The sequence below is a fragment of the Battus philenor genome, unplaced genomic scaffold (genome assembly GCF_028537555.1).
Source record: "Battus philenor isolate CCGP_79_NKW_IND1 unplaced genomic scaffold, ilBatPhil1.0.hap1 SCAF_7, whole genome shotgun sequence".
NCBI lineage: Eukaryota > Metazoa > Arthropoda > Insecta > Lepidoptera > Papilionidae > Battus > Battus philenor.
Window position 1 is genome coordinate 6,830,573 of NW_027181737.1, and position 25,547 is coordinate 6,856,119.

The following is a 25,547-nucleotide window of genomic DNA, read 5'->3' on the forward strand; positions in this document are numbered from 1 at the left end:
AGCTTCCGTATACTGTTTGTTAATTGTACACATCGGCGTTTGAATAGCGCTTCACAGGCGTTTTTATGCAATTTCGGGATTCTCACATAGTAGATCCAAATCATGATTAAAAAAACTTTTAAAAATATGATAGAATAATATAGTAACACATAAATTTTTAATTAATTACGTTTAAATATTAATGATTTTAATTTATAAAAGACTAACTTTTCATAAAGTTATTACTAAAAAAAATTTTGTGAAGTCACTACCATCAGTAATTAGTTCTTGAATAAACCAGAATCTATCAAATACGTTTAAAATACTAGAAGTTAAGAAAAAGTAATAAGTAATTAAATTAATTAGCTTGATTACATAGACTTAAATTGTCACATGAATTGCTGTTGTGAGCAACTCCATTGGGGTTCGGTTGCCTACAAATAATAATTCGTTTTAGAGAATAACAAACAGCAAGTCAATTTCTGTATGCGTATTTGAAATATTACAAAGATGACGTGTAAAACGCACTTGACACTCGAACAGATACCATCTTTAATCTTGGCACCTTTTTAAGCGGTTTATAAATAGAGAGCCGAGAACGCTTTGTGAGATGAAATGAGACCAGCAAAAGATAAGAATCTTGAAAGTGCTCCGAGCGTGCGGTAAACCGCGTGCCTGTCAAGTGCTAAGATCTATTGCGCTTTTCATTATAGGACGAACTGGAGATAAACCTTTTTCCTACGTATTATCCTAACAAAGGGAAGCATCATTCGCGCTGAAACTTTTAAACTGTCCCGCTATGACTTATGTGAACTAGTAGATATTCTTTTAATTATCTTTAAAAGTAATTGTTAATCATGAAAATTCCATTAACGATTCCATTCAAATGTACATTAGCAGTTAAAACTATTTATTTACATTATTTTAATATATGCAAATGCAAAAATCCTTTTTTCAACCTACGATGGATTACATCCAATTTTGACGTTGGGTCTACCACCTATGAAAAGAAACAAACACGAATAACAGGCGGCTTCATATAAGTTGAGTTTTAATTTTTGCGGTCAACCAAGCATAAAAATTTATAACCAAAAAATTATATCGTATGTCCATGATAACATGGCTGTGAACCACATAAACACTTATAGGTTAGATATCTCAAAATAGTTCATGTTTAATCTAGTAACGTCATTCGCAACTTTTAGAAATTGAGACTTTAAATTATGGGTCAGATTCAGAAGAAAGAACTAGTTAACGAAAAAACTTACAAAAATGACTCTGCAATCCCTTCAGGCTTTTAACACTAAAATACGTGAACGTAAAGAACGCTAAAAATATATACATAAATAGTTATAGAAATAAAAAAATCGAATATATAGTAGGACTTAGTATACATTGATTTCTTCAATAGAAAGCCCCATTATCAATGAAAAAGTTTCCATTTCATCACTCCCAATGTGTGTGCTCCAGGTAGATACCAACCTATGACGCTTTTAGGTAATTTAAACAAGGTATTAAGTAGGATTCAATAATACAATAATTGTAGAATAAACATTTATTTTTAAAGTAATCACTACCAACATTCGTAGCAATAAATTTTCCCGGGTCACCTGTCAAACGTTTACCTGCCATACATCCTTTACATTCTTACTGTTGCCCTAGCATGCCCGAGCCACTTCCAAAATACGAGAACATCAAAACGATTATGTAGAATATTCTTAAAACTGTGCATTTTATACAAATGCAGTGTCACAAAGCAAAAATTGCAACTAATAAAAATTTATTACATTCAACTTTACGATTTCAAAAAAGACTGAAATAATGTTACATTACATTTAATTTTTTTAAAGATAAGCATTTGTTTGGTGTTGATCCTTACATTAAACCGTTTGAAACGGCGGTAACTACGACAGAATTAAATCTATGTGCTCAAGGGTTCATTCAAGTGCAAATCATAACAGAATTGGCTACATCTGTTTTTAAATATTCTACTTATAATTTTTCTTTGTATTTTCCGGTTATTTGTGAATACTACTAATAATATCTCGCATCTAATATCGTTACACGAGTTTTAAATTAGATTCGTAAAGCTAAGAGGATTTAAATTTGATACATGAATTATTACATAGCCTAAACATTAAACATGGCCTCTACTCAAGCTGCGCTTTTGCAGTTAATCATTATTTAGCCATTTCTACTACAATACTTTCAATTTTTAAAACAAATTTATTAAATCTCGTTGAAAGATAAATATTTCCGGTTACAGTTTACTGTTATAAACCTACAACAGAGTAATAAATTTGTATTTATTTACAAAAATCAATACTAACAACAAAAATAATCAAATTCAAATACTACGTGCCTGTATGAACGGAATTGGTCTAAAAATAAAATAAACGCTAGCTATCACGTATTATGCTACAATTAAATAAATAAATAATTTTATCTAATCTATCTAATCGTGAAAATAATTGTGGCAAAATACTGACAGTAACATTTCAAAAATATATGAAGAAAACATAGTCTGTGGAGGAGAGTCTATTAAAAAAGGGTTAGTTTGAATATGGAACATTAAATAGTATTGCGACAACATTGACGGTAGCAATTATTTAAGAATTACATATTGCAATTTTTTTTAACAAATAACTTTTAAGTGCTTGTTTGCGGTGGTTTGTCTATTGCATACATTGGTAATTAATTTCGAGTTGAGAATTTTTCGTTTATAGCACGCAGAATTCGTCGAGTAGATTTTTCAACTCCTTGTTGTGAGCTGCCTTTGAACCAGTGGCTGGAGAGGCTGCAGTAGGGCGACCATTGTAGCTGTAAGTCATAAAATAATATAGACTTGAGAGCAGTACTTCAAAAACAAACTCTTCGCATAAATATTTATACATTAAACTTTTTCGAAAAAAATTCGTAACTTAACATATATTCCTTCATTAACAATTATGTTTGATACTTGGAGCAACGACCGAACTGTATAATCGTGAATTCTCTCATAAATCATTTCAATAAAATTTTAGGTAAGTACAATATTTTCAAGAGCTTATTCCTCTCCGCTATATCAGTAAAAGAAACAACCAATGGCAATATAACTAAAACTGCTGAAATTTAAAAGACTGTAAATTCATATTTGGAAATTTTATGCGATAAATGGGTTAATTAATATAATTGTGCAGGTGACGAAGAGTGACCCGTTTCGTTCGTCAAGCGACAGCCAAGGCTGTACACGCTTGGCTAATGGAATGGAGGAAGTTCTTTCTGGACGCCGAGGCGGCATACTTAGCACTACGAACAGTAGAGCTGGATATAATACCCGGACATAAATATTGGACATCGACCGTTGGAAAGAGACAATCAGCTAATTTCGGCTTCGCAAAGCGTTATCTCTGTCGCACGACAGACAAAACGTCACATAGGTAGTGTGGAACAGAGATAGTGCTCTACGAAGCCGAAATTAGCCGATTGTCTCTTTCCAGAGGTCGACGTGTAATATTTATCGCCGGGTACTATACGTGTCTGGCTCAAATATTCACAGGGCACAGGGGATTTACAGAGTACCTATAGATATATAGTATTAAGCTTTTGAGCTTAAATCTATACATATAGGTTTAAGCTCAAAGGGAATCCCTCATCCATTTGTAGCCCAATGGTGGACTAGACTGTGGTGCACGCAATTACTTGCTGTCCCATATATGGAGGGATTAAAGGGACTTGTGAAATGAAAATGGTTAGGGGGATTTGCTTGCTGTAGCGTCGCGCTTCCCTTTAGGAGAAGGGGAGCCGAAACACTTTCTTGCGGTTTTGATGCTTGAGGGTTGCTGAGTGATGTAATTAAGCGTAACCAAAAATTTGGCGAGGGATTGGAAACGATGCGTAAATGTTATGTAGGTGAATCCTGTGAGAATGATTAGAAATTGTGAAGGATGAGAGAGAGATAGGGTGAAAATAGGAAGGGTTATATATATTATATATACTTGTCCAAAAATATTATAAGATGGGGAAAGAAAATAGAAGAAGGGATGGGAAGGGGGAAAAAGGAAAAAAAATATTTTGTGATTTTTAGTTTGTGATTTTTATTTTGTTCTTATTTTTGTTTTGTATAATTTCTGATTTGTAGTGTTCATGCGTAGATTCCTGAACGTAAGAAAATCCAGCAACTAAAAGATACATGAATTTTTAGTCAACCAAAAGAATGATTATAAATAATAATAAAATACTATCATAATTTATTAATTAACCTGTCTTAACCACTTGCTTACAAACGGGCGATTAAAATGCACTGTATTAACTCTGTCCGACAAAAAAAAAGTTTGAAAGCCCATTCATATAAAAATCTTTTCGTGCAGATAAAAAATTAATAAAAACCAATTATGTAAATAAATACAAATATCCGCCAGCCCCGACATTAATGACTTGAAGCAACTGAACACAAAAGCCGAAAATATTCACAAGATCAATATGGTAGTATGAATTTCAGAAATTATGCGCAGTTAATATTTTTTTAACGAAACAGAAAAAAAAATGGTCCAGTAACAAATGTTAAACGTAACAAAAATAGCCATCGGTAATAATTTTATAAATAGCATGAGCAATAGTATACAAAATAAATATATTTTTAAGTCTCGATAGATTTGTAAAGGTTTTTTGAGATCCGATTATCGTTTTAACGTGAAAAGTTGCGTTAATTTCCACTATATTGACATTCATAATCTCACCTAATGACTTTCGGCACAGTTTCAGTTTCGGTACTCTCAGATTGTGGGGCTGATTGAGACGTGCCGAGAAGTTGGCTTAACCAACTACCCCTTTGCGATTGGGACTTTGCCCTGGAATCAATACCCGGTTAGAAAATGCGTTTAACATTAGTGAAAAATAGTTCTGTATTTCTATTTGTTTTAGATAATTATATGAATGTAGTATAGTATAGTTTATTTAAGTAAGTGTTCACAAGTATATTGTGGCAGTAATTCCGTAATAAAAGTTATACTGTTATTTGTTATTAAAAAACTTGGTGAGTGAAAGCAATAAAGAGAAAGATAAAGATCCCACCTGATAAGCTTATGATTTTGCAGCATAGTACGGAAGCGAGGTTCTACATAGCTCCAGGCTCCCATGTTCTTATGCTCCTCTTGGCTCCACACTAACTGCGCATTGGGGTACTTAGCCACCTCCGCCTTAATCAGATCATATGGGAACGGAGAGATCTGTTCCAACCTGTTAAGTAAGTAAACTTGAATTATCTGAAACTGGACACTGCTAGGATGTATTTAGAATACTAATTTATTGATTAAAAAATCACCAAGATGGAAAAAAGTTAATGGTCATACGAAATTAAGTAACATTAACGTTACTACATAGTTTAAGGAACTTGGATAATTTAAACACGAAAGAACAAGAGCAAAAATAGGAAATAATAATCATAATTGTAACAAATAAAGACACGGAAGCTAATATCTGTAAAGTATACACTCAAGAAAAAAAATTCATCTGAAATATTTTTTGGTTATTATACCTAGCAATGGCAATATCCTTTTCAAGTCCTCGCTCACGTCTTTCCTTGAGTAGATCATAGTAGACACGTCCCGAGCAGAATGCAAGCTTGCGAACATTCTGTGGGCATTCAGAAGCTGGTCCTTCTTCGGTAATGACTCTGTGTAGGGAATATAATTTTATTTTAAGGTCTTCATTTCATGTTCTATTATACATATACGACATATATAAAACGTTATAAGCGTTGAATCACGACGGCATATTTTAGAGACATTGAATATGAGTAAAATATAAGTATGGAGGAATGTGGGGACTATTCTTTACGAAAGAGGAGATACAGGTGTTGCTAGAGGAATTAAGAAAGGTACCCCAGTAAGATTACTTTATTTAGACTACCCTGCATCATCACAGGTTAGCTCGTGTTATTTGGTAGGGGGACCGGAAAGTAATGTCGATTGCTTAAGTTAAATTCATACATTTTTAACCAGTTTTTATTTCTAATCAATAATTTATTCACCTTCTTTATCAACAACCTTTTGCCATCTAGTATACAAATTTCCGGAGCGGCAAAATCAATCGGTTTTCCTGTAAAATATGTCCACAGAAATGACATTACTTTCCAGTCCCCCTAATATAATATTGTTATCTCTATATACATGTGAGCATAAATTGTCGTCCTGGTGTTTTATGTATTTTATTCAACTGTGAGAGACTACAATAGTAATATAAAATTACCTCTTAAAGGCAGTTCCTTCATTCATGTCATCGAAAGAAGATTTGCACTCAGGGTGCCGCAACAGCGACTTTGGTGTCATAAGGATGAGCGGTTTGCGGAACGGTAGCGCGATCTGGCGCCGCAAGATGTGGAAGTATGATGCAGGTGTCGAGCAGTTTGCCACGATCCAGTTGCTGTCGTGAAGCTGACGCACTGAATAATCAAAACAATTTTAGTTAAATAATTAATAAATACCAAACAATATGTCCAAATTTGAATCATAAATTTCAGTAAGATTCTTCTCTCTTCTTATTTTTAGCCGTTAGACGCCCAAAGCAGAGCAAAGGCCTCCCTCAAAGATCATCACAATGACCCGTCTTGCGCTGCCCGCATCCAACCATTTCCCTGTGTCGTCGGTCACCATAGCGGGGGCTTGACTTACCCCCGCCGCGTCTACCGGCTTGTAGTCGTCAGTCGAGAACATTTCGACATCAAAGGCCATCGATAGATGTGCGCCACCCACTGCCGCTACAAACGAGCAATTCTTCGAGCTACGTCGGTAACTTGGTTCTGCGAATCTTAACATTTCTGATCCGATCTCACAACGTAACTACGAGCATAGCTCGCTCCATTGCTCGTATTTATTTAGCATTAACTTGGTATCTACTAATAAATAAAACATTACGAAAAAGCCAAATTTGTAAACTACAACACAAATTACTTATATATGTATACATATATTTATACATACATATATATACTTAAGTATATATACATATATACCCATTAATGTATGTATATCTGAAGTATCCTTACCATGAATATTATTTACAATAACATAACAAATATGGCAATAAAACATGCATGAAATTAATGATTATTGCTGTATGAAAATAAATTTTATGTAACATATGCTTCAAATTATCTGATAATTGAAAATATCCTAATCTCCATGATAACCCATGCAAGCAATTAATTTTTACAGAGCATACTATAGTCAGGTTGGGTTTGTTATCTTAAATGAACAATCTTTGATAAGATATAGATATACCTCATTTCCAGTTTCATGAAGAACCTCAATAGCCCTCAATGGCATTAGATTAACTGATTAAGATAAGAAATAAATTGATCATACCTTCATAATCAGGACTTTCCGGTGGCATGTAATCTGGATCATCAGAGCTCATCTGAAGGAAACGCTCCAAACGAGCAGATGAGTGTTCTGGGCCCTAATAACAAATTTAAAATGACAAATTAGCTAATCAGTTATGTTAAATATAATTAATAATAAGACAAAAATTGTAACCGAAGAACATATATTCAGTAATATAAGCAGCTGTTAGTCATTTAAGTCATGAATATACTTCAATATAAATATTAATCACAAACAAGGTACTATTAACAAATGCATTTAATAGTTGCCAATGAAACTTACCATGCCTTCCATACCGTGTGGCTGTAGTAACACAATTCCAGACTGTCGCACCCACTTGGCTTGCCCACTAGATATAAACTGGTCTATGATACACTGTGCTACGTTGTTGAAATCGCCGAACTGAGCTTCCCATAACACCAATGCATTAGGATTTGTTACAGAGTAACCCACTTCAAACCCTAGCACACCTAATTAAAAGAAAATAATCATAAAATTGGATGCTTCATAATACACTATTACTTAAATATTATTACAGCTAGGAAATAAATTTTACAGAAACCTTAATCCAGTTTACAAATAATCAGCGGATATTAACTAACATATTTAACCTTCCCACATTTTCATATTTTCAGCCGATAGAGCTCACTGCAAGAAAGAAACCTCCCTGAAAAGATCCCCATGATGACTGTTCAGCAGGGACAGAGAGACTTAACTACATCATCGGTCTGCTTAGTGGGAGACCTACCAACGTCGCAACCACCAGGGCCTGGTCAACAGTTTTCAACTTTTTAATTAAATTAGATAAAAAACTAAACTTACCATATTCAGACAAGGAGCTATTGCAAACAGTGTATGGTGCTTGATCTGGGTACAAGTGGGCCAGTGCACAGTATGTAGCCTTATCAACCTTCTGGTGGTGAAGCACATGATGTCTGTTGATGAAATGGAAATAATGTATGTTTTTTAAAAAAATATATTCTCTGTAAAACTGAAAAAATATCGAAAATTAGACTTATGCATATATTTACCTGTGTGAGAAAGTACCTCTCTCGACATCCTCTCCAGATAAACGCACATGGATGCCCTCCTTCAACAAAGATCCAAATGCCATTGCCTCGGCTAGTGCCCAATCAACGGTGCGATTTTCAACCATTTCCATGCGTGCCTTAAGGATACGAAGCAGACCTTTGTGGATCTCAAACTCTGCAGCATTCGGAGGAGGAGACGAAAAACGTTTACCAATATGGACCAAGGTTTCTTCTACTACTCCAGTTGGGGACATCTGGCAAGAGCAATAATAAATAAAATAAATAATACACAATAAGTATTTATTTTTACTTTAAAAGTTTGTTTATTTTATGTTTCTTATTTAACATAATAATTAGATAAAATCTAGGCAATGTTACCTTCAGTGGGTCCTTCCCTTCAAAGAATCCAGACCAAGGTGAATCAAGCCAATCCTTATATTTGATATGTGTCTCCTGTTTAGCTTGATTGTAAGCGTCTTCACAGATTTTTTCATATTTGTCTTTAACATCCTTAACCTCCTCAGCAGTGACAACTCCTTCAGAAATAAGTTGATCTGCGTATTTCTCCAGCACTAAAAAATTGAAAATTAATATCAACCCCAAAATCGCCAAAAATAAATTTTAATAGCATTTCATAAAATGAACTTAAGCTAATTTCAAAATCAATATGTTGACAAATATTAAGACGTAATTATAAGGAACCAAGTTAATGAGAGATAATAATTTCCTTACAGGCCATCTTGAAGTATTTGCATCTACAGGCAAGCTTGAATAACATTTTTTGTAAGAGCCCTTTTAGATAATAAACAAAAAAAAAATTAAGGTGTTTAGATATAATAACGCTTTTACCTGGCTTAGTCTTCCTAATCTTTTGGTACATAAGTGGTTGTGTGAACATAGGCTCGTCAACTTCGTTGTGTCCGTTACGTCTGTAGGATACAATGTCAATGACAACGTCCTTGTGGAAGGTGGCGCGCCACTCCGCCGCCACGTTACACACGTGCATTACCGCCTCAGGGTTGTCACTATTTACGTGGAAGATGGGTGCGTTGACTACTCGAGCCACATCTGTACAAAATATTAGGAAAGATTATATAATATTAATATTATATTAGAATTCAATTGTTAAAGCGTTCTTGGAGGCATGTGGGAAATTAATGAGCCATACAAGACTCGTTCGGGCACGGGTAACTCATCTTATAATAATACCGCCGTCGGGAACGGTGGAAGCACGACCTACCATAAAAAGGTCCGTACCCTCGAATTTAAAATCGACATATTTCAAATAAACTTTTACCATGCATTCATGAATCGTTGATTATTTTATGTTATAAATAGTAAACTACCACCGACCCGTAATGCTGATCTACTGAAAAATGCCGGCTACGTTAACCGTAGCTCTTTTTAAATTATTTTTTTTTAAATGCCTCGAATAAATCGGTATAATCAAAATATTAGTTACAGATAGAGGAGAGGGTCGAACAGCATAACTTCGATAATTTCTGGTGTAAATATTTTTTTAGCTAACACAGTTACACAGTACACAGGTTGTGGATAGTCAGTCAGGTTACTAGCCCAGGACCCTTACTGGCCCTTTAGGGATAGACGAATCAGTGCAGCGCGCTGTCCACAGGAATCTCAACATTAAGCATCCACGCCGCATCTCGAATGCTTATTTTCATCGCCTTATACGAGATCTAAGCGTCCAGATTTCATACACGCACAGAACTAAGACGAAAGCACGCAATAGTTTCGATTTGAATCTTCTTTTGGATCCCTGTTTCTCCGTACTTTCTATAGTAGACTAAGTCTATCAAAACAATACACAAATCCATTCTTAAAGCTAAAAATCACCTGTGCAATAGGCGGAGGATCGCGAATGCCTTGGGTCTGTAGTGAAGCCGATCTGATTGTTGACGACGATGTGAACGGTGCCGTGGGTCGTGTATGCGGGTAGATCTGACAAGTGCATTGTTTCAAACACAACACCCTGGCCAGCGAATGCAGCGTCACCGTGAAGAAGAATGGACATCACCTGAAAATAAAACTCGACTTAAAATTTTTCGCAATAGCAACACTAATCTTATAACACTAACTAGACATTGTTATTATTACGGTAACTAGAAAAGTGGTCACTAGAATTATGAGATTATCATAAGTTTATTTATCAAGAATATTTTTACAATATACACTACCTTCTTGCCTTCGTTATCGCCTCTGTAGAATTGTTCGGCTCTAGTCTTGCCTTGAACGACAGGATCGACAGCTTCCAAGTGTGAAGGATTTGCACAAACTGCCAATCGAATGTTCTTGTTCGTTACACGGTTCAGACGCTCGATGTATGTTCCTAAGTGATATTTCACGTCACCGGACCCCTTAAAAATCAAACATAAATATATTCTGAGAAAAATATCTACAACATCCCAAATTCATATAATATTTAAAAAGAAAAAAAACTGACAATATTTTTTTAAAATTGACAGCAATTTACATTGTGAAAATGTTTTTAAACGTTTTTTAGAACAATTACACTTAGTTATAAGACGCAAAAATTTCTTACATCATCCTCTGCCTCAAGCCCAGCAAACTGTGTGAACAACTGGTGGAGTGGTTTTCGACAAACATTAGCCAGAACATTCAGACGACCTGCCGACACAATGTGAAATAATTATTGGAAAATGCACGACATGAATGTTTACTTTAAAATTATTAGCGATAACCTTAACTTTATTTAAACTCTATCTAAAAAATAGAGATAGATAAAGTTTAGATAAGGTTGAGGTTATAGTCATAATATTCAGCCTATGAGTCATTGTTTACTAGAAATCTCTTAGATGTGTAGTTTTGCAACTGTACATTTGTTTTAATTGCTCTTCTTTCTATATCATATCCTTGACGTTTACATCGTTTTAATTTTAAGGGTACAGTTAAATATAGTAATACATATAAAATAAAATTTACCTCTATGAGGCATGCCCATGATGACTGATTCTACGCCGAGTTTTGTTGAAACGTCTATGACCTGCTTCATGGCGGGGATTAAGATCTCGCAGCCTTCCAAACCGAACCGCTTTTCAGAGGACCATTTCTTCGCCAAGAAATTTTCAAAGCTATTAAAAAAATTATACTTTAAAAATAGCTAACAATCTTCTTAAATCTCAATCTTTAAATAAACTATTTCTTCCTTGTAAAACTGTCACCGTATAAATGACATCAGCTGATTCCCGTCCGCTTCACGTGGTTCGCACTTCTTTTCTCAGTGAAATTGTATTAAATTAGTTAAAAGGAAAAAAATTCTAGCCACGAATTATACTTTTAATAGCAAAATGTGGATTTTTTTTTAATGAACGGACGTTCAACTTCAACTCCCCGGGAGAAATTTTGTAAAATCGATACAAAAATAACTCTATTCGGCGCAGATAATATTGCTACCAAATTTGGAGCCGTCAAGTGTACATAGGTGATATATTTTTTGTATATATTAATACATGTATACGTACATACACTTACAATACCTTCAAATATCTTAAGTATTCCAAATAAATTTCACAACTTTTAATAATTAATAAAATAGAAAAACTGAAGACGCCGTCCAATGTAACATAATGTTGACATAGTTTATTTACTTCTGCGTAGATAAATTATTATTATAAAGGAATTTCACAAAAAAACTTTGTTACATATCCAAAGAAATTGCATATTTATTTAATTTAGAAGTAAGTAATTTAGTACATATAAGCAGGTACAAAAATACTAGTAATAAAATTTAAAATTACTCACTTTTAGCGACTGTTTTTTTTTTTAATTTGAGTAGTTAAATTGCATATGGACGCAAAGATTGTTAACTTGTTCTTAGTTATCGATGTGTTTTCAATGCAAAAGTTTCATTTCGTCAAGCTATATACCTTATGACTATCTACTTTATGTTAAGTATAAATAAATTATATTATTTGTAGCTTGAAGAGCAGTTAAAGAATAAACGAAATCGTAATTTGAATACATATCGTTTGAACTAACAATTTTATATTCATTACACCATTTCATCGTGACAATGACAAATTCGACACAAATTGAAATTAAAGGATTTTGAGGGAACAAAAATGCTTTCTTATTTATCATTGGCTCGTTTGTCACTTGGATACAGCGAATCCCCGGTGAACAATTAAAATATTTCTACTTCGTAGCTAATACGTCCCATTACGAATCGCAACTATGACGAATTTGATAAACAAAAGTATACAAAAGTCCACGTGTGTCAATCTCTTGCATTAATTTAAAAAAAAAATCAAATACATTTTCAAAATTAACAACATAATTAAAAAAGACGTAAAATGTAAAAGTTTCATAGAAACTTAAAACACTACCTTAAATAAAGTTAATTCATTATGACTTATAGGGAACCCTGTTTATCTAATCTACATAGGAACTAACAATTTTGACAATGACAGCTAAATGAAGCGCGTTATCTACTTGCACAGACAATGTTTATTTATACGAAAATGTGATTGGGAATATCTAATCTGTCTATATCTCAATGTCATGAACATTCGATAAAACAGTAATCTCAAATTTAAGGCAAGAACATTCCAGCGAGTTCAAAAAAATGCGCACTTCTATCTGAAATTTACAAATAAGAAATTTAGCCAGGTTCTACTAAATTCTACAATCGTATTTATAGAATCCATTCGACACTACGTTGCAAAGTCGATACACAAAAATTGAAAGATGAAATAATGAATCACACTGCTAATTATTTATTGTATGTTATTAATACTAAAATAAACTTTAAACATCAGGGGTCGCTGTATGCGGGCAGCGCAAGACCGGTCTTCGTAGTGATATTTGCAACCCACTGCAACGCATACATACGCCCACTCCAAGGAAGAGCGACGAACACCTCTATCGGATGATATGATGATGACGATAAAATATAAGTAAGATTTAAGTGTAAAACAATAATAAACACTCACCCGGTAGACCTGGTGAGTCGAGCGAGGATCAATCTCTTCTGATCGGGGCTCATCTTGGTAACGTTGGGTGGCTCCATGCGCTGCCTAATCCAGTTACATTGTTCCAACGAGTTAATGAACATAAACTCAATGCCGATATTGTTGCAGTACGCTTGTTCCAGACGGGTCAATATTTCCCTAAAACCCAGCATTACTGTGTTATTTTTTTTTAATAAACATGATAGTCATGGATTTTGTAACGAACATGTTCATTTTATAAGAAAATTTTGAAACAGCATCGTACGTCACTGGATTTTTATATAGGGTGATTCGGTTACAAGTGCAAATGCTTAGAGGAGGTGAAAATATTTGTCAGCAAAAATCTTAAAACTTTAAACAAACATTGCCAATCATCCCTGTATAAAGTGATCAACGTTGGAACACATTATATTAATTTATATTCATTGAAATTCGACAGGCCAATAAATTCTGGGAGTACAGTCTACAGGGACAGGACTAAGTTTAATAAGTAGTAATACGAATATTGAAAACGCTTTTTACGCTTTACCTTATTTAATTTATTCAAAAAATTGAGACTGTTTATTTTTGAAAAGGGATACTCTTTTACACCGAATTACATTGCATATTTATAAATTTTAAAGTTCGAATTTAACACAAAACCTCTGTTTATTTACTTTACAATTAAGACAAAAACATTTTCATTGCCAAGTCTTTGATTTAACACGAAATCGTGTTTGACCGCCAGCTCCTCAATAAAAATATTACATAAATGGTATTTTAAAACATTATTAATGTTATAACTTTTTACCTCAATGGCAAAGCTTTTTCCTTTTCTCCAATAAATGTCGTAGAAGGAAGTTTGAAAACTCTATCCATGTCGGCTTCATCTAAAACATATAGTGGCCGATAAGAGTACGAAATTCATTTATAGTTAAATGAAATAAAGATAAAACAATGCAGCAAAAATATTATAAGCACATAAAAAGCAGCAGATTAAGAAGTATACATATATCATATCCCTTTACTAGCTAGCATACAAAATGTTGTACCATGATTTTTCTTCTAAAACAACTTTTTATAAACGAGTCCTTTAATACATAAATATTGTGCAATCCCACATTGAATAACCAATTAATAAGTAATACAAACTTTTAAATAAAACGCAAATTGTTATTGTACAAAGTCCAATTGTGTCGATGTAAAAATAAGACAACGTAGATTGATATAGTGACGAAATAATTCCTTGGCCGCGGCCCAATACCGCCAGAGAAATTGGCGTCAAGGTCATGCGTTAAAGTGTTTACTCCCAGCGAAGAACATATGATTGATATTCGGTATGAACCCATAGTAAAATACATATTATAACTTTACACATGCTTTTGAATAATAAATGTTTAATGTCAACGACTCATGCAAAAGGAGAATAAGATAGAAAACGATTTACCACGTGATGATGTCATGCAATAATAGTAGTACATGGAAATAAATATATACAGTTAATGACGTGCGAGCCCGGTGTTTTATGCATAACGTCACTGATGAAACTCTGTAGTTATGGCATCAACAATAATTAAAAGTAAAACTAAAAAAAATAATTAAGGCTGCCAATGTCTTTATTACGCTTATTTATTATTAATAACCATATAATACTCATTGGAGTACACGACTAGTTTTCCTGCTAAGAATTAAAATACACAATGGAAATTTTAAACAATAAGTATGACGGAATTCACAGAATCGAACTTTAAGGATGTTGATTAAAAAAAAAACTTCCACTCATATATACATAACAAAATATTTAACCTGTAAACCTATTATTAATACTAAAATAAAAAAAAATCAAAGTACTCAGTGGCCATCGTCACATTTAAACGCTAAATTGTTAATTAAATAACTTCAAAAATGGAACTTAGAACATTATATTAATTTGAAATACTTTTTAAACAAAAATTAAGATTTTAGATAAACAAAATTTAAAATAAATTGGCACCCCCAGTAATTTCTTAAATGGTTGCCAGAGAGACAATGATGAGCCATAACTACACTTTATAGAGTTGTCGAGCGGCCAGGGTATTTGCTATGCCAGGTTCGCTAAACTTCTTACCAAACCTGTAGCTGTTGTGTATCACCTCCCGCGGGTTTTTACCGGCCAATTCGTGGTTTGCTATTTCCAACGGGTCGAGTTTTGCTATATGGTGTCCTCGGATCTGTTTTTTAGTTTATGCTTAGTATGCGGAATTACACTAGAGTTGTGTTAGGTGTTTTGTTAACACTTCCAAGAATTAAAATAAAAAGCGTAAACTAAAAATATAAGGAAAAATATTGCTTATGGATGCCTTTTGAACTTTATAATAAATATATAAAACTATGCATATAAAAAATTAGTGAAAACAAACGCCACCGCGTGAAGTTACAAAGATAAATCGTCATAAAATTAGTTATTTTCCGGAACCTGTATTAATCTCAGCGTATGACAATAAATTTAAAATTAAAATAAGCTTCTAATCCTTTACGTCGATAAATCAAAGTATAAAGTTGACAAATCAAAGAGATAAGTAATATTTCAGAGAGTCTAACAACAACTGTAGACATTTTCACAGAATTATAATACCACCTATTAACCTGATTATTATACAATACAAATATAGGGTGGGTTACCCTTTTTATTCTCGACCTATCTCGAGATGGTTTTTCAAAACGTTTTAAATGTGGTTTCACATCGATACAGTTTATAAAACTTTGTAAGTTTCTAAAATTTCACTAAAAGACCGACCTATTAAAATTTTCCCACATAAAAATAAAGTAAAAACAAAATATCATTCTAAACAAAAATGTTATCGCCAAGTGCATCAACTTACAATGGAACAATCATACCTTTATCAATCACAAGGGGAATTCTACACAAAGCGTTCGTTTGACAATTAATATGGATTAAATAACCTACAAGCTATCATTATCACTTCTCGATAATTCTGTTCAGTACTAGGCCTAGATTTTCACTCTAGTAAAGGAATATGAATAAGTTAGCGATTGTTAAAATTATAAAATCATACATAAATACAAGCTATTTGTAATAATATACTTTCAAATGTTATATACACTAAGTCGTTAAATAATTTATTACATTTATGCTTGTGTTAGATGTCAGTAATGACCGAGTGTATCAAAAAGCTAGTCTCAAATTTAACATTTATTAGTGGTATTGTATGTGCCAGTTAAACAATTTTATTGCAAGTATATTAACTTTTATTTATTTTAGATCATGTGCGACAATTTTTCTAGCTATTGTTTTAAATAACTAAATTTCTGTTCACAATAATTAATGTCCCAAGCACCAATCGATGCCAATCCAAAAGTGATTTACGATAACAATCATTTAACGCCTACTCTACCACCAAACACCAAGATAAAGCGGAAGTAAAAACTACACCCCAATAGGAACACCGACACATCTAATCCAACAACCGAACACAATTTCTTTAATCCGTGAAAAAAACAATATCCTAATATTTCCAGAGCCAAGTATAAGTTAGGAGACGACATACATATTGAAAATGTTGATCGTTTGACAAGGCTATCTTTTAAGGTTGTAAAGATTACATAAAATGTTATTGCACACAGAATCATCGTCATTATCACGTACAAGAGCCCAATTGTATGCAATAGATAATAATGAAACAGTTTTTCCCCAATGGACTCGTTTTCTGTGTACATTCATTTAACATTTTGCATCTATAGGTGACACATATTGAGTATTATAAAAAATTCCATACATACTGATTACTAGAAAAAAAGGTAATTTAAAGGTGCCGAAAGGTAACCCTCAGTCCGCAATACGTAGTGGGTCATACCGAATCGCACGTGTTGTCTAATGACGGCCTCGCTAGCGAAGGCGCGTAGGCCTCCATGCCACTCGCCGCTCGAGATGGGGTCCCCCGTGGCGATGCCCAGCGGATCGAGACGCGACACGAGGTGGCCCCGAGACTAAATCGCGGAAACAATCGAAAAACTTTACGAAAACTTTACACCCTTGTTTTTATAGTCGGCGAACTCTGCCAACTACCGCCACGAATCAGTATCACACAGTGCAACTATCAAATACATTTTATGGCATAATGTTGCTTTAAATTATAACATCGATTCTAGATAAAAAAAAATCCATTCACAGATACCAAGAAAGTTGAGACTAGCAATTTTTTAAAATCGGTCCGTTAGTAACTATTCTTGGAAATAAATAATGATGTAGTTCGTTAATGTGATGCCTAGAAAGTGATGCATTTTTATGATCGACGATTGACTTTATTAACAGCTAAACTACTTTTGACAACTACTGCAAACAAATTAGTTAGTTCTCTTGCCAATATTATCACATACATTTACGTGACGCGTTATAAAAACCTTTCTCTTTTAATTAAATATTCTGATGTCAATAATTGAAAGTAATCGAAATTATTAGTTATAACCTTAAATTAAATGTATGTTATAATATATCTTTTAATGCAACACGTGACACGCAACGTACAGTAAAGGATTATGCAGATAACAGGAGATGCGTCATGACCGTATAAACTATACAAACACTCATACGTATAATTTCCTTTAATGTATTTGTATGTAGAACAGAACTTGATGGAAATAAACTAATTTGACTAAGTCTTAAAACGATTACAAAAGTAAAAAGAAATTGAATTTAAAAGGCCAAAGAGAGTTATAAATTTTGAAAAATTTGTTATCATTTTAGCAACAGTGCAATTGAATACACTAATGAATTAATGCTACGCCTCTACAATGACCCAAATAGGACATACGATCACGGCGCAAACCCAGTGCGACGTCTCATCGATATTACGTTATATATTACGGCTGCCATTGTGCAGCGGAGGCTCGTCGCGTACCGAAATTGAAATATTTCCTCATGATGAGCTCGGAGCGAGGGGCGCGCATGCCCAGTTCCGGCAAGTTGGCCGTCGTGATGCCGAGCGGGTCCACGTCCGCCGCCAAGTGACCGCGAGCCTGCCACGCACCCGCCACCACATTGTTTACGCCCGTCTACTAAGATCTGTACGACCCAGCGACTTCCACAGACTATACATTTATACATATTTTCTCATCGTTTTATCAAAACTATTAGACGTTTTCTACACTCGAAAAGCGTAAAGACAAAAATTGAGTAGTTATGATATCAAAGTACCACCGCAAAAACTCGACAGCTGGACTCAGGCCCGGACTACTGAGATATTTAACTCTCAAAGCGGTAAGTCGGATGACAAAATCTCTTAAACATAACTTGGCCATTGCTGATAGATACGAGGGCTGTTGGATGATTCCGTGAGTATTTTTTATCGGGAAATAAGCATTTTATTTTTATTTTAAAAATCATCTCCTTTTAGATTAATACATTTAGTACTTCGCTTTTCCATTTTTTTATTTCTTCCTAATACTTAGTTTTCCAAAAGCTTTCCAGTAATCGTTTGTTTTGGTTATGAGCTGTTCATTTAGCCTAAGTCTCTTACTATCCACCCCTTGGGTAGAAGGCTAAATGGTGGGGTAACAATTCGTGGTTCGTTTCCAATTAATGGGTCTAGTGCTCTTGCTTCGTCTTTGTGAAACCGCACTTTTTTTAAACTAATGTGGTTATTATTGCTATAGATCTATATTGAATCTGCCTAAAAACTCTGAATAATGTGGACTGGTGTTCGTTCTACTCTTCTCAAATTGTTCCCAGGACCTTATTAACTGACCCTCCTAAGCTTTCTTTGTTGCACGATCACCTGAAGAAATCCACTGTTTTGATTGTTCCTTGATCTCGGGGTATTATGACGGATCCATGTTTCGTCTACAGTTATGTAAAGGTTAAAATACTCGCCTAGACTACGGTTGAACATCGCATAACAGTTCTTTGTGTGTTTATGATTACACTGTTGCGTTTATGATTGTATAAACCATCGAGGCCCCCATCTTGCAGATGCCTTTTTCATGTCCAATTATTTATGTGAAATGTCATGTACTTGCTTAGTTGAGATGCCTACAGCCTCAGTCACTTCACGTAATTTCATTCTCCGATCGTCTAATATTATTCAATGAATTTTATCGACGATCTCTGTCGTCATCCCTTTTGGGCGACCTGAACGTACGGCATCACTTGTGCGGGTACAAATATAATGCAACTTAGTAAACGACTTCTTAACCCTTGATACTGACGGTGCTGTCTTTCGGCGGTATATCAAATCTTTTTTCCTTAGCTCCTGTCATGGTTTAGCAAAAAATAATGCTTAATCAACTACAAAATTATTTTTTTCAATTTTGGTTAAAATTGACAAGGTTATCTGCTTTCAATAACTGTTATACAAACACTACTCAAACCGAAAGACGCATTTTGCTCAAAATTTGACAGTAGTTTATTAATATGGTGGTATACGGCAGCAATGTTGGTATATTAATAAGTTATGCGAGGTAAATTCAAAAAGATACGGACTTATCAAACAGCCCTGAGAAAATCGCCGCCACTACTCGGTATTTTCCATTGTTATTGAGTTTGTCACGAGGGTATATAAATTTTGATTATTTAAACATTAAGTAAAGAGATGAAAACATTTTTTTCTATGTGCACAGTCATCCAACAAAACGTTCGTAAAAGTTGCTAGGTCGCACATCCCTTTATACTCCAATACAAGTATAATAAGTCCCTTAGAGTTAACTTCCTTGTGTCACTATGTCAGTGCCTTTTTTAAGTTATCGTCGAATACGAATATAACTGCTCGAAGAATTGTCACAATAGATTTTAATTATAATGTTCGCCGGTAACTTAAACAAGGGAAGGAAAAACATTTTTTTTAAAACAAAACCACACGACATTATCTCCATTTACCACCTTTTGTTATAAATTGCATCACTAAATACCACAATTCCAATTTTTCATTAACATATCAAATGTGTAGACTCGTCAGTTTTCGTACATAATGTGAACAATTAAATGTTAATAATTTTACAAAAGAAAGTATTTTTTAATGTATATCAAATCCTTTAAATTTCCTATATAAATACTTTTCTCCTATAAAGACTGTTATTTAATTATTTGCACCGTAAAATCATATTGCTATAAATAATATTAATAGAGGTACTTTAAATTTCATTATAACTTTTACGAAATAAATAGATTACCTTTATAAAACTTATTAGAATAAACAGATTATAAATCGTCAGAAATTCGATCCATTAACAAGGAGGTCAATTACAAAGACTAAACAAACTGCAAAAAATAAATAATTGTATAGCAAATATTTGTGTAAGGTAAAATGGTAAAGTTTTCACCTGGTAGCTTCTGATGATGGCTTGTACTGCCAGATGATCATCGATGATCTTTTCATTAATTGGAGAACCTGCGGGAATTAATGAAGTCATTTAACAAATACTGTTTACAGTTGAAACAACAACTATATACACCATGCATAACACATTTATTAAATTTATTTCTGAGTTAAGGGCTTACAGTGGAACTATTACGTCGTCGCAGAACATGATTCGTCGCGCACTTCCGGAACGACAGTTATTATGTAGTGATTGCTTAGGACAAACCTGAAATATCTTCTTTTAAGCCTGGGTGTGCTCTGTGTCATCAAATTCAAAGAAAAAGTAATTTTCATTTGTTCCTTAAATCCACGGCATATTGCTAAAATGATCATTATCTGTGGTCCCGTAAGCTTGACACACGGACACAAGCATTAAAGAGGGAAAAAAATCTGTCCGAGATGGTTGTAACACATTTAAAGACGAATTATCATTAAGAATAAAGAATATTTATGTGTACCTGAAGCAATAGATGGCATTCCCGCGGACGCAGGAACGAGTGACGTAAGCGGTACCTCATTTTTGGAATATGGCGCCAAATTCGGAGGCGGGGTGTAGGCAACACCGGGCTGTGCGCCGTTAGTCGCATTGCGGAAAAACGCGTCCCACGACTACGTAGATAAAAACAAAGTCTTGTTAGATGACATCGTCGATATATTAATTACTCGACGTACCAACAAACTAACAAAAATGTGACATCCGTATTAAAAAGAAAACATTACACAATATTAATATTAATAATTTTGAGCTACATCTAAATGGGTAATAAATGTAACTACTGTTCTATAAAAAAAATCTAATATTAACATAGTAAAAGTAACATTGATAACATATTTTAAACAGCATTGTTCAATGCTCCGTTTCGATTTTACATATGTACAAACTTTATTTTTTTCTTAGTGAAATTTGACAGTGTATGTAGGATGTGGACAAGTCAATCATATTATATAATAGTAGCAAGATGTCAAAGGAAATTTTGATAATGCGGGTGCATGTATGTCTCTTGGTTAAAATGATCTAAAGTTTTTAATAGTATAGTCATATTTGCTACAATGCTTTAAATGAATAATTGGAATTTAATAATCAAAAATTCACGATATAAATAACAAATTTTACTTTGAATACTTTTAGGAAATATATTCACGTGTACAAAACGCTAAGAAGCGTACTAATTCTTACTCGAATGTTCGGATAACCGGAAAATAAAGTTAGAATTCCGTCGCAAATTAGCCTTGCACGCTTTAACAATTTCTATTCTTAACCTTAAAGACTTATTTTTATTGAATATTTTTTTCACGTAAAAAACTCAAATATACATGAAAAAGTTCTTCAACAAGAAATAATTTATGTAAGAAGCTAACATTACGTAATCTTGTTCCTGTCCTTTTAAAAAAAATTATAGTTAATAAGTGCCGACCTCGAAAAGGGCTAAAACAACCTAATAAATCTTGTATTCAATGTTTGTAAAAACAAAACAATACATATGTATGAAGTTATATTATTGTTGCAGATTTTTGTTTAAAAGATTATTAATCTTTGTTGAAGTTTATTAATTTTGTCATTATTTTTTACGACCATTTATATTTTTTTATGTTAGCTGTCTTATTGTAAAGATGCATTGGAGATAGTTTTATCAAGTAAGAAATACCTAACATTGATAAGAATAATTCTTTTCTTGCTTGTGTTATACCTTTTTGCATATCTGCAACAAGTGACATTATTCAAAATTTCCTCAATTACAAAAATTAATATATATATATATATATACTTATATATACATAAGTATATATATATATATATATATATATGTGTGTATATATATATACATATATATATACATATGTATATATATATATACATATATACATATATATATGCATACTTATCTGCCCATATTATTTAACTCCTGTCCAGACAATGGACAGACACAATACATTATCACAATTAGCACTTATACTTTGCATGTGCTATCAAATTTTGTTACCAGAATATAGGTATAACCTGTCAGATGGATAATTTATGTACTACACAAATTTTACTATGAGCATTTATGTAATCATTTCAATTAAAATATGTATTAAAGTGAATGTCAAAATCTATTATATTAAACTTTTCTGTAACAAATTTTATAATTCTAAAGAGGATTAAATATCCTATGTAAATCTGAAATGGCATAACATTATTGATATTTATTGATTTGTGTACAGAATATTCCTTCAGAAGATAGAGACTCTTTTGTTAATTCGAACAATATTATTCATTAATTTTAGGGATGCCATAAGAGTTAAAAAAATCACCAACTTACTGCATGAACAGAGTTTGGGTCTGAAAGCCATGCATTGTACATCGTCTCCACATAAGCAGAACTGGAGCCATTGAGGAATGGTTCTGCTGCAGTGGAACTCTTCAACCTTTGAGCATTTACTGTCACTGCAGCAGTCTATATCAGTAAAATATAATCATACATTTTAATGGTTAAATAATAGCCATTCTTATTATTTATACATATTTAATACATGTTAGTTAACATCATAAAGTAAAATGAAAAACAGTACTTTATAAATTACACTTTATACTTTGGACATACAATAATCAATTTTGTTGAGTTACCAATTCATAAATAAAAATAATGCCAACCTCAACATCTAATGCCAAGGCAAGTATGATTTGTCATTGATAGATATACACTTAATATTATATATTTTATGAGGAAAGTATTAATAAGTTGGAATTCTAAATTATTTTACTGTAATTAGATTATTTTTCTTCTAATGTGTACTTTATAAAAACTTATACATGGTGTACAGTATTCTAAAGGAAAACAATTATTAGTTCTTCTTGCATTTTTCCTTTTAGTATAAAGTATGTATTGAAATAGTTTCCAAGGACACAAGGTTACATCACTTACCTGGGGTTTGTTCAGGAGCCATGATGCAAACCTTTCAGTGCTACCAATTTTATTTGATGCCTGCAGAACTATTCGTGCACGATGCATGTTTCTTTTTATGTATTAAATCCAAATAAATTAATCTGTTGGCAAATATTTTTGATGATTATGACATTCTCAGTTTAGATTTTACCATTAACATCAAATACATAAAAATTTTATGATCCACATTCAAAAGTAATAGTAGTCTTGGCAGATGAAACTTATTGATTAAATTGTAAATATGCCATATAAGCTAATGACATTTGCTATTAATAATTGTAGTGCTTTATACAGTTGAATAATATGCCAGCCTACAGTTTAATATATAACTGTAGGCTGACATCCACAAAACACATTTTAACAGAAAACTAACATTACCAAAGACTCCTTGTGAATTTGTTGAATAATGTAAAGTATTTCATTTTTTTTTTTCACATAAATGAAACTGGTAATTTTGATAATGAATTTAAGTAGAAGAAATTGTGTAAACATATAATTACATCCAAAATTTTGAATAATGTTGAATTGTTCAAGTGAGCCATGGTTATGAGATAAAGTTTAATAATGGAAACCAAATGTAGGTCATGGTAGCTAAAGAATCAATTAATTTGACTGCCATAGTGACAAGTAAGATATTTCATTTTAATGTTGTACTACATGATGTTTAATTGTTTAGAGGTTTTTACCTAAATAATGCATATTATTCCCTTTATTATAATTTTTCATAATATTAAATGTTCATCTAACTAAATGTTTATTAATGAAACATCTACATATTAAAAAAAAAACAAAATGTTCTGAAAACTCCGTAAAAATGTTTTCAAAAACCTATGGATAATCTGATTTCTTGTTATGTCTGATTTGCTGCATAACAATCAGGAAGTAGATTTGCACTCAGCAATAATTTAACTCGCAAAAATTAAAAATATTTTCGGAATAATTATTTGTTATCCTTTACTATATTATGTATCTTAATAGACAATTACCGCAAAACAATTCGAACACTTGGCCCACGCTATAATATATTCAAGGTTACTAACACAAATCTAATTTTAGCTTTTCAGATCATAAATATATAAAATTCAATTTAAACAAAATGAAACGCAAGGAATATTAAGCGATAAAATAAAACAATTTTAAACTACTAAAATAAATTATTCCTTATCGGAACGTCATTGATATCAGTGGAGTTCATATAATTATAGCATTAAGAACAATAAACATTTTAATGGCATTTTAACTACGTACTTTTATTCTAAATCAAAATTAAATTGTAAAAATCAATACTAAAATCTCGTGATTCAAGGTTATATAACTCACTCCTTTCTATTGCATACGAAATGAAATGTTAGCAGATTTAAAATGTTAGAATTAGAAATTAAAACGCCATAAAAATTAAGCTTTAAACAAGTTATCATTACAATAACAAAATACCTTTATCACAACCAAATTGTGGTCTCCTGCAAACCAATTAATTTTTAAAATAATTCAAAGAAAATATCCAACATCTTTCTCGATCGTTTACTGCTCTGCTTTCCTCTATCCTCCACACCACAGACAAAATTTTCATCCTTATCATAAACATTAAATGTTGCCAATATACTGTTCGAAAATTACTCAGAAAGTGTTTTGTAAACGATTTTGTGCTATATTTAATTCTACTTTACCTCGTGAAAACAAATTTAAGAAAATAAAAATAAGTTGAATAATATTTTTAAAATTTTTGTGTTTCTATAATTAGGGTAATGTCATTAAATATCATATCTAGTAAATTTCTTATATATAATTATGCTGTGCATTTTTAATTATTAGAATATTACAGTAAAATATTGTTAAACAGGTACACCGATGATAGCTATAAATTAAATATATGACTTCGATATTAGGAATTTACAGTAATCATTAAATATTTGTCCCTGTAATCATACCA

At 32.7% G+C, this 25,547-nt stretch overlaps 1 protein-coding gene across 5 annotated transcripts; it reads right to left on the minus strand.

Moving 5' to 3' along the window:
- Positions 1 to 1,519: 1,519 nt before the first annotated feature.
- Positions 1,520 to 25,159, minus strand: Ogdh (oxoglutarate dehydrogenase Nc73EF). 5 transcript variants are annotated; one of them, XM_068774442.1, is made up of 23 exons: positions 25,052 to 25,159; positions 23,597 to 23,718; positions 22,994 to 23,128; positions 21,149 to 21,299; positions 20,653 to 20,720; positions 15,446 to 15,548; positions 14,150 to 14,228; positions 13,342 to 13,518; positions 11,333 to 11,481; positions 10,932 to 11,017; positions 10,567 to 10,746; positions 10,226 to 10,406; positions 9,221 to 9,439; positions 8,750 to 8,943; positions 8,372 to 8,625; positions 8,163 to 8,275; positions 7,623 to 7,810; positions 7,323 to 7,416; positions 6,208 to 6,400; positions 5,495 to 5,632; positions 5,032 to 5,196; positions 4,698 to 4,808; positions 1,520 to 2,799 (listed from the first exon to the last, which is right to left on the minus strand). In XM_068774442.1, exons 2-23 carry the CDS (start codon positions 23,681 to 23,683, stop codon positions 2,700 to 2,702), a joined length of 3,165 nt encoding a protein of 1,054 aa, XP_068630543.1. In that variant the 5' UTR covers positions 23,684 to 23,718; positions 25,052 to 25,159; the 3' UTR covers positions 1,520 to 2,699. The 5 variants fall into 5 exon arrangements, with proteins under 5 accessions (XP_068630543.1, XP_068630541.1, XP_068630542.1 ...); XM_068774440.1 differs by lacking the exon at positions 15,446 to 15,548 and adding an exon at positions 17,193 to 17,325; XM_068774441.1 differs by lacking the exon at positions 15,446 to 15,548 and adding an exon at positions 18,237 to 18,354.
- Between the last annotated feature and the right edge of the window lie 388 nt (positions 25,160 to 25,547).

Coding starts and splice junctions, on each gene's coding strand:
- Ogdh (XM_068774440.1), bottom strand. CDS start 23,683: ATGCATCGTGCACGAATAGTTCTGCAGGCATCAAATAAAATTGGTAGC. Junction 21,300..22,993: donor ACCCAAACTCTGTTCATGCA/GTAAGTTGGTGA, acceptor TTATCTACGTAG/TCGTGGGACGCGTTTTTCCG. Junction 10,747..10,931: donor GGCTTGAGGCAGAGGATGAT/GTAAGAAATTTT, acceptor TTGATTTTTAAG/GGGTCCGGTGACGTGAAATA.